The following is a 12,492-nucleotide window of genomic DNA, read 5'->3' on the forward strand; positions in this document are numbered from 1 at the left end:
TTTCAGTTCTGCATCTCCAGAGACATCAAACACAAATATAAAAATGGGCTACAGCAGATGGAACAATGCACAGTCTGGGAAAGCAGAGTTCTCACTAACAAGGGTGAGGAAGTACCTTCAGACTTATAAAAAAACACTGTAATAAGGTTACAGGCATAAAAAGCCAATAAAGCAGGGAACCTTGATGGTTCCCCACAGAAATTCTGACATTAAAAACAAGGACTGCTGACTGAGAAATTCCATCAACACATCATTTGTAGCACTAAAAGATCTCACAGAAATACATCAATGAGCAGAAGATAAAGCATCTAAAAGAAGCTTATGGCAAATGTCATCAGATACAGTTGCACTGAGCATAGGAACAATTATAAAGGCTAGCTACAATGTTATGTTATCTGAAAAATTAATTTTCTTTGCTCTGATCTGTGTTCACACTCAGCCAGATATATCTGGAATTAAACTGACTAGATGCTTCACAATACTATGAAGTTTGCATTCTGCTGAGTTTATCAGAATGGATAAGCAAGCCAAAAGGCCTGGATATTTGCTGAAGGTCATGTAACCTCTTTCAGTGAGCTCTATGGAAGTGTACTTCCTGAGCACATCCACATGTTTACTGCAGATAGGCAATGACATCTAATCAACGATCAATTGATTGTTGATTAACAAGCATTAACTAAGGCAAAGACAATATTGATTAATTATTACAATTCCCTCTTTATCTGCCTGCTCTTTTATATTTTTCACTTAATTCCATTCTCAAAAACCCAGATTAAAAAAAAAAAAACAACAATAAAACCCCAAACAACCAACAAAAAAATTTTAAAAAAACCCAGTTTTGAAGTGTTTACACAGGACAAAAGTAGCCAAACTCACAGCTCAACAAGCAATGCCGTATTCTTAGGAGAGACAATGAGTGACAGAGCTGGGGGAATAGTATCAGTAGCAAACATTTAAGAAGCTTTCTTTCTTTCAAAGACTAATTACAAATTAAGTAAAAACCAAATATTATGAAGATTTCATTGTGTATTTATCTCACTTCAAAGTTGCCTGCCACTTCAAACACATTTTAAACATTTTTTTTCTTCCTTTTTGCTTCTCATGAAGGTAACATATTTTAAATGCCAAAAAGGTGTTGCAGCTGAAGAATACAAAAGGTACATGAGAACTGGCTAAGTCAAAGATAATGCTACCCTCAGCCAGGGAGTCAAACTCTGGTTCAAATATCGTGGCCAAACAGCATGAGCATTTCATTCTCCAAATTTGTTCTAAAAAGCAGGCACTGCAAAAGCATGTTGACAGCAAAAAGCAAACAGCCAGTGTGCCAATACCCCAAAGAAGTACAGGATCACTCTGAAAGGGTCTCAGTGATGCATGTGTTTTTTCCTCCTGCCTTCATTTACAGAAATGATCAAATGACTGAAAGCAACAAATAAATGGGGAAAATACACAGGCTGGAACAGGAAAAAAGGCTACAGACTATTTAAAGAAATCTGGTGTTTTTCAGTGTACTGGACTTGGTAAAGTTAACCCTTCCAGTAATGAAGAAAATGTGCAAGAAAATGTCTGTTGCCAGAGATTCCCTCTGTGTACCATACAAGCAGAGTCCTGTAAAACTGCTAGCCTCAAGAGGAAGAGGAAAGTAGGGGAGTAGAAGCCAGAAAATTAAATAGAATCCAGTCGAACTTTAGCTTCAAGAAATGTCAAGTTACACTGAGAACATACTGTAGCACCCAGCATTAAGCATGCAGAGAGCAATACTAAAGCAGAATAAACTTGCTTAGCTCCTCCCTGCATCAGAGTAGCAGGTCCTGCTGATCCAGCAGAACTGGGATATGTCAAAGACATATCACAGCCCACACAACATCCATGTAAGAAAACTGCACAAAATAGATTTGATAAAATAATTTCAAGATATACATGGAACTGATGCAAACTACAAGATGCTCTTCTCCTTCCTTGCCAAAAAAGAAAAAACTCAAAGTGTTAAAAAAAATTAAAAAATAAATTAAATGCACCAGACTCATCTGAACAATAACCAAATGAACTGCAGTAGGCACAGCAGGACAGGTTAACCAGTATTGCCTTACAGCAGGTCTTACCTATTAAATTTTCTCTAGTCTTACTTTAATTTCCTCATACTGCCACAGGAAAAGAACGGTGTGTTCTAATGCTGTACATGATAGGCATACCCAACTAGCAATTATTTTTACAGGCTGCTTTCCTATAAAGACCTGAAAATATCAGGATGAAGTGTTAAAGCAGGCTTATGGCTGTTTTGCCTATTTAAGGGTTGCTAATAACAGTAGTATGAACTACAGTGTATGCTTTGGGAAGGATCTTTGCAAGACACCTACAGTTGAATTGAAATTCATCTGGAACATGTTTTTACAACAAAAAGGTATGTATTAGCAAATAACAGGTATCAGATGAATGCGAGTGTGATATTGTTGAACTGTTGGGTACTTCACTTTATCATTTAATTGTTTACACCCAAGAAGAAAATTTTTAATGAACAGGTAGAAAAATAAAATCAGTGTAAGGAACAAGCCTCTCCTTCAATCTCTTTTAAAATGTCATCTGTAACAAGAGAACGTTTTCATTTCAAATTTGGCTGAACCTAGTGGCAAGCCTCTGTTAAGCCTTCCATCTCAATGGGAAGAGGAGACTATAAACTAATTACCTAAATCAGAAGTATAAATTAATAAGCTACTTATCTAAGTTAAAAATTTGACCTTCAATTTGCAAGACAGACATTTTTACAGGGCTGATCTCATAAAAACTGAAACACTTATTTCAGTCATCCAAAAGAACTTATGACTGAAGCAACTGATTATCTGCTAATGGTGAAATAGTTGACAGTTAATTACAGTCATCCACCTCCACTAACTTTAAACAAAAACCAGTAAACTACACAACCTGTCCCCAGCACACAAAGTTCTGCAGATCACACTCATAACCAATAATCTTTTAAAACTTCTCTTCTTCTGGCCTAATAGTTTTTTCATAAGATTTCAGTTTCAGAATCGTTTTGATTTAATATACATACACAATAGCAAAAATTTTAGGTTTGATTTTGCAATAACTCAAAATGCTACTGAAGAAATCCCAGTCTTAAAGAAGTAAGTAGTGTTCAAAAAGTATGGACAAAACTGTACTATCCAGAAAGGTTCTGGCAGTAGAACAGCCTACAGCAGCTGTGACATACCAACACTTCTGCCAAGAACTTGATGTGTGCTGATGGACAAGGAAAAGCAGACTAACCCCAAATGTTTACATAAAACAGGACAACTCCATCATCTCTGTTTAAAAAACTGTAATTAATAGTTTCTGTAATATCATGAGCATTGGTTACAAGAAAACAAACTGACCAAAGAAAGCATAATTTCTTATTGTATTCAAAAGCTGACAGAAAATAGTTCAACTAACTCCAAGCAGATGCTTAATATAAAAGAATTTTTTATCACAAGAAATGTACTGAAAGCAACCAATCAGGCTTTTATTTTTTTTCTCCCCTTACACATCCCTAACTGCTCTTGAAACTGAATGCTGAAAATTATACATAGGGCCAATTGCAAGAGCACATTGCTTTCAAGGTAAAAGTACTTCTTGAATATGTTGTAAATGTGTTAAGGTTTTAAAATTATATTTTACAATACTCCTAGTAGGTTTTAAGTTGCAAAATTAGTATTTTCTTGCTGAGGGGCACAAAACTTACCAAGCAGATAATCTTGCCTCAACTCGCAAGAAAGTAAATCAAACATAAACAACGTGATCTCCACTCTACAGGCTTCAAGAAAGCTGATCTTTAAAAACCAAACTACAAACCATCTTGAGAAACCATGCTATTAATTTCCTATTCTTTACAATCCTTTTCATGCAAATGGTATCTTTATAGCATTATTGAAGAGCCACTAAAGGGATCCACAAACTTCCCAACATTTACAGTGCACATGTTTCACATTGTCCTCAGGGTTGAATTGATCAGCATTGCCTCAGAGCAGGCATGAGTTTCTGGTTTCAAGAGTGGGGATCCTCCATGCTCTTTGTCACAAAACAAGCATGACCCAAACCTCAGTTGGGTCAGTCCCACTGACTTCAGTAAAACAGTTCAATTAAGTTTGCACCGAAATTTCTGGGATCTTTGACATTGATTTTTTTTTTGTTCAAAGGTAAATGGCAGACTTTTTGCATAAAAAAAAATACAAGAATTTGGAAGGTTTATTTACTACTGGTTGTCTCTACCAATGCAATAATGTCTCTATGAGGAATCACAGTGTGCTGACAGATAACTGAGAAAATGAGTCATGAACTATGCCCTAAAATAATAAATGTCAAATGAGACTCCACAGAAAACCACATGCACAGGCAGCATAAGAACCTGAACCACTACATTGCAAAAAAAAACCCACGTAAGCTGGTCTGGTCTGCTCATACACATTTTTACTGCACCCCTTTCTTGTACAAAGAAATTTTCTCAGGAAGAGCTGCTGCTGGTTCCCAAGTGCTCAGCTGAGAGGCAGCTCAGTCTGTGAGCTCAGTCTGCGAGCTCAGTCTGCAGGCACTTGAACCCTCAGGAAACAGCCCAGTTTTAGTGCCCAGCAAGAGTCTGAAGTGACAAAAATAAAATGACCCAGAGACTGCTTAAAGAGAGGCCAAGCAATTGCCAAAACCCAGAAAATGTATCAAATTAAATAAGCTCAAAAACTTCAGTAAATTATTCCAGTCCACTTGGTGATACAGTCAAGTAAGGAAAAAAAAAGCTGTATGAAGAACTCTAAATGAATAGCATGAGGAAGGAAATCACCTGCTGAAGTCCCAGCATAATTGCAAAGTGCTTGTCATGTCAGAACTTTGTATACACAGAGTTCTCTTCCCTTCACAAGCAATTCATACAATACCTTAAAATTGTTATTATGTACACTTAGAAATCTCTTTTAAAGAGGGGAAAGAGAAAACCCACAAATTGTGTTTTCTTCTTTTTTTTTTTCAGTGTTTTTTTTTCCTTTTAAGCAGCAGGAGACCAAGCATGGATTAGAAATGTTGCACAAGATATCTTCAGCCAAATAAAACTTCACCAAGAGTCACAGCTACCATTTCACTGAGGACCTTAGCTATGCCCTTTAGGAGCTGCATCCTGTGCTAGGCACAGCCATGTCAGGTAAACAATTCCACAGTCAAGACTCTCCAGAGTTTAACACTAGTATTTTGCCAAACCATATATAACAGGGCACCAATCCACACTATGTAATGTAGACCTGTGATGTGACATTTTAAGTAAAACCAAACTATTTGTTTCCAACTCTGGGACTAATGTAACTGAATTGCACCATTCCACAGGACAAAAGAGTCAAAGCCAAAATGGGATGGGAAGACAGACATGAAGAAAAAAAATTTATTCCTACCAATCTTTATCTTATTTGTACTTCTGAATAATCTACATTTTCCATCTCTGCACCATCAATCTCTAACCTCACTCTGCCAAAAGACATATACTTTCTGGGGAAGGAGTCCAAAAGCCAAAGTAAAGACAGATTCTTAAATACAATGACCCATACTCATTTATATCAGTAATTCTACTCTACTATCCATTGCATTGCAATGCTTAGATACTTTACTACAGTGATTTTCTACTGCTGTAAGACACAGTAACTTAAAGAACCTTCATTCTAAATTTCAGTTTTGCTTGAGCAAACCTGTTTGCAATGAATTATTTATGAGTATTCCATGGTTATTTAGTCTCCAAATTTCTTTTTGCAGCAATATCACTCAAAGCAGCTATTTACATACACAGGACATCCACAAACAAGATCTAGGCAATGGCAAAATCACAATTACATTACATTTTTTGAAGAGAAAGAAGCTGCTTAAAAACAGAAAGAGCAAGGAATCAGAAGTATTTTCCTTCCAAAGCACTAATTATTCCCACCAAAGCACACAAGAAACTGATTGATGCCTTGTACTTAGGGGCTTAAAGCTCTCAGTGAACTAATACAGATATCATTACTGTGTAAAAACACATTTCTGTTAGAAATTACAAACACAAGGATGTATTTGTCTACATACTGACTTGGAAACTGCCAGTGAGGAGATACAAGCAACTCAAAAAAGGGGCTTGTCTTGATGTATTTAGCCTAATCTAAGCCACATCTGAGTGAGGCTGAAAGAACAGCACTTCTTCATCCCCTTTTCAGTCTTCTCTTTCTGTGTTTTCTTTTTAGTACAATCTGCTTATATGAATGAGTAGAGTGTTTGTAGAGGACTACTTCTGGAGGATCCAGAAGTAATTATTAAATTACTAACTCTGAAGCTGCTGCATAGCAGAAAACTGTATGAAAACTATTCTGTGCTAGATGTGCAAAGACCTGACTATGTAGTTCAGATACACATATGAAGTTCAGTACAGTGAGGCCAAATAAATCTTTGAAAGTCATACTGTTCTCTTAACTCTCAGAAATGTAACTGGACCTAAACTACTTTAAAACAAATGCTCACAGTGATTTTGTTTCTTATATTTTTAGCCTAATGGTATTTCTTTAAGGCAAAGACAAGGAGGTTGCATACAGAAAACAGCTTACTCAATCACTGTAAGCTGTCAGCACACTTTCACAAAATTTACTATAAGAAAGTAAATAAAGGTTTGCAAATTGGTAGGCTCCTTTTATTTCTTTTTAACTAATTCTATTTATTTACCAAAAGAAATTTCAGATTATACTTAAATCAGTATTTGTATTAGCAGTATAGTGTTTTAAAAGAGCCATAATTGGATTTCATTATTATTAAATTTGTAACTGTTTGAGATTGAAGGCATATCTAAAGCACTAGTGTTTTAAGAACCTGTTTGCTCAATTGTAAAGAGTTAAGTCCTTTTGAAGTTCTTCATCACTGTCATTTTCATTACATCATATAGAACATCCAAATTTTAAGAAAAGTTCAAATTAAAAATGTTTTTGTATCCCAATTACAACCAGCAGGAGCACATTACTACCAACCGAAGCGGTTTGGTTATTGTTTGGGATTTTGTTTACTATAATGTGGTTTATCATTTATCAGTGTAGGAGAGACATACTGACATTTAATAAAGTGTATCACAGCTGAGGTCACATCATTGCCTTGCAAAGAAATTAACAGGATTAAACACATGTTTGCATTTGAGCTATTTCCTGCTCACTGTGTAAAACATGAATTTAAACTGCAGGAGGACTTGCTGCAGTTTATAAACTACAGTAGGTTTCACTATGAGGTATTAGACTGCAAAAAACAGTGGAGAAGTAATTCAGCTATAGCTGAATCCTGCTCAGAGGGGACAAGGACCCCCAGCAGAAGCAGGAGGCACATGATGCATGAGAAGGGATGGAGGGAAGAGTTGAGGAAGTGCTTCAAATTGCTGCAGCCTTTTGCACACTGGCGACAAGTCGGAAATCTTAGTCGCTCAGTGGTCCAAATAAAAACCAGGAAAGTACTTCTTTTCCAACTGTGGTAGGTATACTGTAAGTAGAGCATATATTAAAGGACAGAAACTTCTTGCACTGTAATAATGGGAAAATAGAGCAGTTCCATAAGGAGTTACAGGGAATGCCTCCAATCAACCTCCATATTTTTCATACTGAACATGCTACAAAAATGTAAGAAAGAACACTTAGTGCTTTAACTTGCCAGGAGCGGAACTCCCATTCCGCATCACATTTTCCTTCACAAAGGAAATTTAAAATTCAGCTGAATAACAATACAAGTAGTATTATTTAAAAAAAAAAAAAAAGGTATCTGGTATAAACTAGATAGCATTAATTCAATCCCAAACAGAAACTACCAGAATTCCACACAAAGCTGGAGGGAGTGGCCACTCAATCCTCCAATTATTCCTCAAACTCCTGATAATAAATTTGAGTAAAGAGGCCTTCATTCACTCATATCTAAAAAAAAGGAATTGAGAAAGTCCAAGACGAAAGCTAGAAATTATAGAAATTATCCAATCTAAATTACTGTAGAGTCTTGATATAGACCACGTAGCCCAACCTTCACAGACACTGACAGATTTGTGAAATTATTCTGATCTATATGCAAGTCTGGCCAAGTTTTGGTCACAGACTCAGAACTGTCAGATTCAGACTATCTTTATGGAAATAAAATATTGATGCTACCATGAGGAACTGAAGTGTGACAGAAATTAAGCCCTTAATAAAGTTACCGTGGGTAGAAGACAAGGCAACAAACCTAAATTCCCAACCAGGCCATGAGACTGAATGCCACCACACAAACATGAATACGTTCAGAAAGCAATTTACAAAAATTTAAAATAAGATCGGAGAATCCTTGAGCAGTTCAGAACTGTCCATGCAGTCTCAAGAAAAGGGTACTTTTAATGACACAATGAAAATGAACCTTGACTTTCACAAATTCTTAAAAATAAGCAAACAATAAACAAAACCATCCAGAATACTTTTACTTCCTCATAAATCAAAAAGTGAAAAATTTCCATTTATACTAGAAGATTGGCATAAGTTCATAAGATACTAATAAACCACATGGAAAGTCTTTAAGCTAAGAGCAGTTAGATAAGATTTCTTTCTACTTTCAAATCTTACATTGAACATAGCTGTTAATTTCAACTGGCAATAACATTATTTATTACAGTACTATTAATGACTGAGGAAGAAAAACTGTTGTTATTTTTCCATTTCACTCCTAGAATTTTTTTTCAATTATTTTAAGTGCTAAAAAAATGAAGGAACCATCACTACAGAGAAATTTTAAAAATTATTTCCATAACTTGCCAATTTTCCATAATCTTTAACTGATTCATTTGCAAGTACTTCCTGTAAATAATTTTTCTTTCTGCATACACTGCCTTTGAGAAGACTATCAAGAAGCCTTTTTCTCCTTTACAGAGGCCTAGGGTTATTAGTTATCTTATGCTCCCTCTACTGACTGTATAAGAAATGGCCTCCAAGCTTTCCAAGATGCTTCTCTGAGGCAACAGTTTAGGATTTGATGTAATGCTTCAAGGAATTAAAAAAGCATAAAGTACATTTCTGTGGAGTCTCAAATCCTTGTGCAAGTCAGAGTAGAACATCTTTTTCCTCTTTCTAAGATAGAAGCCTCAGAAAATAAAACCTTCCTGTAGCATCCATGGTAATAAGTACTACATGGGTCATTTATGATACCCTGAGGAAACTTCTTCACAATGTTTCAAGGGTTTTATATTTAGGTGGAATATGAGAACTTCAAACTTCCATTTCTGGTGTAGTTTTTAGCAATATTTCTTTATAAACTCTGCTGTTCAGCTGAATCCACAGAAACTACCTAGTCTCCTTTACCATCCTCCTGCGCAGGTCAGTAATCTACTGCCAGTGTGACATGAGCACTGTATTTGCTTTTCACATTTTGAAAGTAAATCACGAAATGACCAATGGTATATAATCAAAAAAATACATCAGGGACAGTTCCCCAAAATTAAGGGAGGTCTAAGTATACAACCTCTATTATCCTGAAAGGTGAACAATCTTCAGGAGAGCTTACTGTTTTGCCATTCTTTTACTGAAGAAAAATGAGTCATCTATTCCTTTTTATAAAATGTGTCTTAGTAAGAATAATACTGAATTGTCTCTCTCTTTATTACATGAATCATAATAGAAGATTTAAATATCGAATTTCACTGTTATATCTAGCAAAATCTATTTAATTCATTTTGCTGTACATTAGAAACAAGTGATTTCATACAATAGTGACCTTTACATCATGAAACTAAGCCTTTGCGATTAGATAACTTTGTTATCAGACACATTCACAATGAATGTGAAATGAGAAAAAAAATCAAAAAGCCATGATGAAATATAATTCCTGAATGTCGTACACAGACCTCTATACCACTGAGCATTTACAACATCCAGGTACTTACCAGATCAATCAGACTCTCCTGGATTCTGTTCAGTGTGGTGCGTAATCTGCTGCTACTGAGGCCCAGTCCTGTTGATTCAAACTGGAAGAAATACATTCTACTTAAGTTGGGAAAGGAAATCTCTTTGGTTTAAAGTTATACAGCAAAACTTGAGCTTGCAAAGACTATCCACAACTTACTTACATTAAAATTTTAGCACAGAATCACAACCATACAAAATGAAAAGAAAAACAACAGAGGTCACAGCACTCAACACTGCACTGGTGTGAAGAATGACCTAAGTATCTTCCATGAAGATGACAGTGTATCATTCATACCAATAAAACATCCAGTATCTTTTATTGTTATAGTTCTATATTTAACTGCAGGACTCTAGATTTTCTCGTTTGGGTGATGAGCCCGGAATGGTGCCCCACATCACCACCTCCAAGCCTCGCACTCACACCACACCCAAATCAAATGGTTTTCACTCCTCTTTCTAGCTAGTAATCATCAAAGATATATCTTGCATATGTAAAAATTATAACCACTGATCTTTATTAAGTCATTATTACTTAATGGCTACAAAGAACTACCTCAGAAATGTGCCATCTTCATGTTCACAGCTCAGGAGTGTATGGGGCTGATGCTCAGCTGGGATATATAGTTATATATATACCTGTGCTATATATATGCATTTTATTTATGTATACATACACATACATATATATAGCTACATTAATTTCCTGCTAAGTGCAATGGATTATACCAACTGAGGGGCTGATTTGACATGCATAATTATTGTAACTTCTGATCTTCTACTGTTAACAAAAACCTCCAACAAACTAACACAATATAGGAAGTGGAATAGGATGTATAAGAAACACAAATTTAAGTCAACAACCTGGAAGGATTTGAATACAGTTCTGGTATGTGATTCACACCAAAAGGCAATTTGCTGAGCAATATTTAGGGCACTGTTGTACACTGCATTATTAGATTTCCTTTCAGTGGGCTGAATCAGGAAAGCAAGTATTTGAGTTTATGTGACCTCCTCCCCTCTGTTTGAATACAAACAGGTATCATTTGGGTCCCCATTTACTGCATCCAAAGTTTCTAATTTAAAATCTCATCTGCCCCAATCCTTCTATAAATTAAATGACAATTTACATTTTAGTTGAATTCTCACTGGAAGTACACCCTGATGAAATCTACAACCTGATCTAGGAGACATGTTCACAAGAACAGAACTTCATGGCTCCACCATGAACATTTCACTCATCAGTACAGTTGACTCACTTCATACATGTGTTTGCTATTTTTATTTGCAGAACTATAGATTTTTAAATTTCATAAATTGGTGACGTAGTAAGGCTAGTAAGCAGAGCATTAAACAATTTGCAGAATAATTCTGTTCATCACCAATTTTACCTCTAATCATTAAACTATTTTTTGAGATAAGGCAGGCTTAATTTGCAGCCCACAAATAAAAAAAAAGTTTTGAAAGCAATTCTGGTTACAACAGTGTTTAATTTTTGGCAGTGAAGAAAACCAATACTGATTACATAGGATAATGATTTGAACAAGGTCTGAAGGCAACGACAGCATCATGAACAGACACAGAACTCAACACGTGTATTTTAAATCCCTGGTTTTCACTGAGCTGGCAATGAACTCTGTATAACCACTCTCCTTATGTATGTACTAAGTCACATATATAAATTAACCATAATATTCACAAATAATTTTAAACATTTAAAGAAGTTATACCAGCATACTCTAAGAATCCCATTTGACATTATTTTCTGAAGAAAAATAAAACAGGAACTCTCTGAGTGGTCTAAATCACATACCATCACCCATCTCTAATTTCTAAAGGTTTAGAAACATGATGGGGAGTGAGGACATTTAAGCAGCATTACAAGAGGGTTTATTACAATCATAAATCCTTGTAAGCATTGTGTTTCCCATGGAAAACAATCTGTCAAAACAAATAGTAGGCACTGTACAAAAACATCACAATTTTACCACCCATCTGCTAGAACATTTACCTGCCTAGCATTGTGCTGTTCTCTGTTAGAAGCACAGAGTGAGGAAGCTGGAATGGGCTTTAGAAACACAAATCAGGAGGTGCAAAAAAAAAACAATAAATGCAACACAATGTGAATAGCAGAGCAACTAAGCCAATGGAAATCAATTATTTTAACAAAACAAACAAAAAAGCCCCAAACCAAATCCCAAAAAAAAAAAAAAAAAAAAAAAACCACAAAAAACTCAACAAAAGGAAAAAACCTCCACACATCTTGCAAACACAAAGTGCAAATATATTTGTCCTGCCAAACAGTTCAAAACCTTTTAGAACCAGATGTTGAGACTGAAAATTCATTACAATTTGCAACAAATGATGATGGATTTGGAATCCCTCGACACTGTTACTTGTGGAGTAATTTAGGGGCCAAGATAGGAGAAAATTGTTTTTACATGCAGCTAATAAGACAAGCTTTTTTTTTTCAACTACAAGATCACTCAAAAAAACATTGTTTTCATTAATGCAAGTAGTTTGGCAGAAGAATACTAGACATGAAAAACTGTCTTTCAAATTTCTTAAACTTGGG

The 12,492-nt window shown here is 35.5% G+C and overlaps 1 protein-coding gene across 3 annotated transcripts in view; it reads right to left on the reverse strand.

Moving 5' to 3' along the window:
- VPS50 (VPS50 subunit of EARP/GARPII complex) overlaps nucleotides 1-12,492 on the reverse strand; it is a 78,736-nt gene that overhangs the window by 11,237 nt on the left and 55,007 nt on the right. For 2 of the 3 annotated variants that reach the window (XM_068211029.1, XM_068211010.1), the window contains exon 22: nucleotides 9,899-9,979. In XM_068211029.1, coding sequence (XP_068067130.1) covers nucleotides 9,899-9,979 — 81 coding nt within the window. Of the gene's footprint in view, nucleotides 1-9,898; nucleotides 9,980-11,928; nucleotides 11,986-12,492 lie in introns of all 3 variants that reach the window. The other variant, XM_068211019.1, reaches the window with a different exon arrangement.

This window comes from Anomalospiza imberbis, chromosome 1 (genome assembly GCF_031753505.1).
Source record: "Anomalospiza imberbis isolate Cuckoo-Finch-1a 21T00152 chromosome 1, ASM3175350v1, whole genome shotgun sequence".
NCBI lineage: Eukaryota > Metazoa > Chordata > Aves > Passeriformes > Viduidae > Anomalospiza > Anomalospiza imberbis.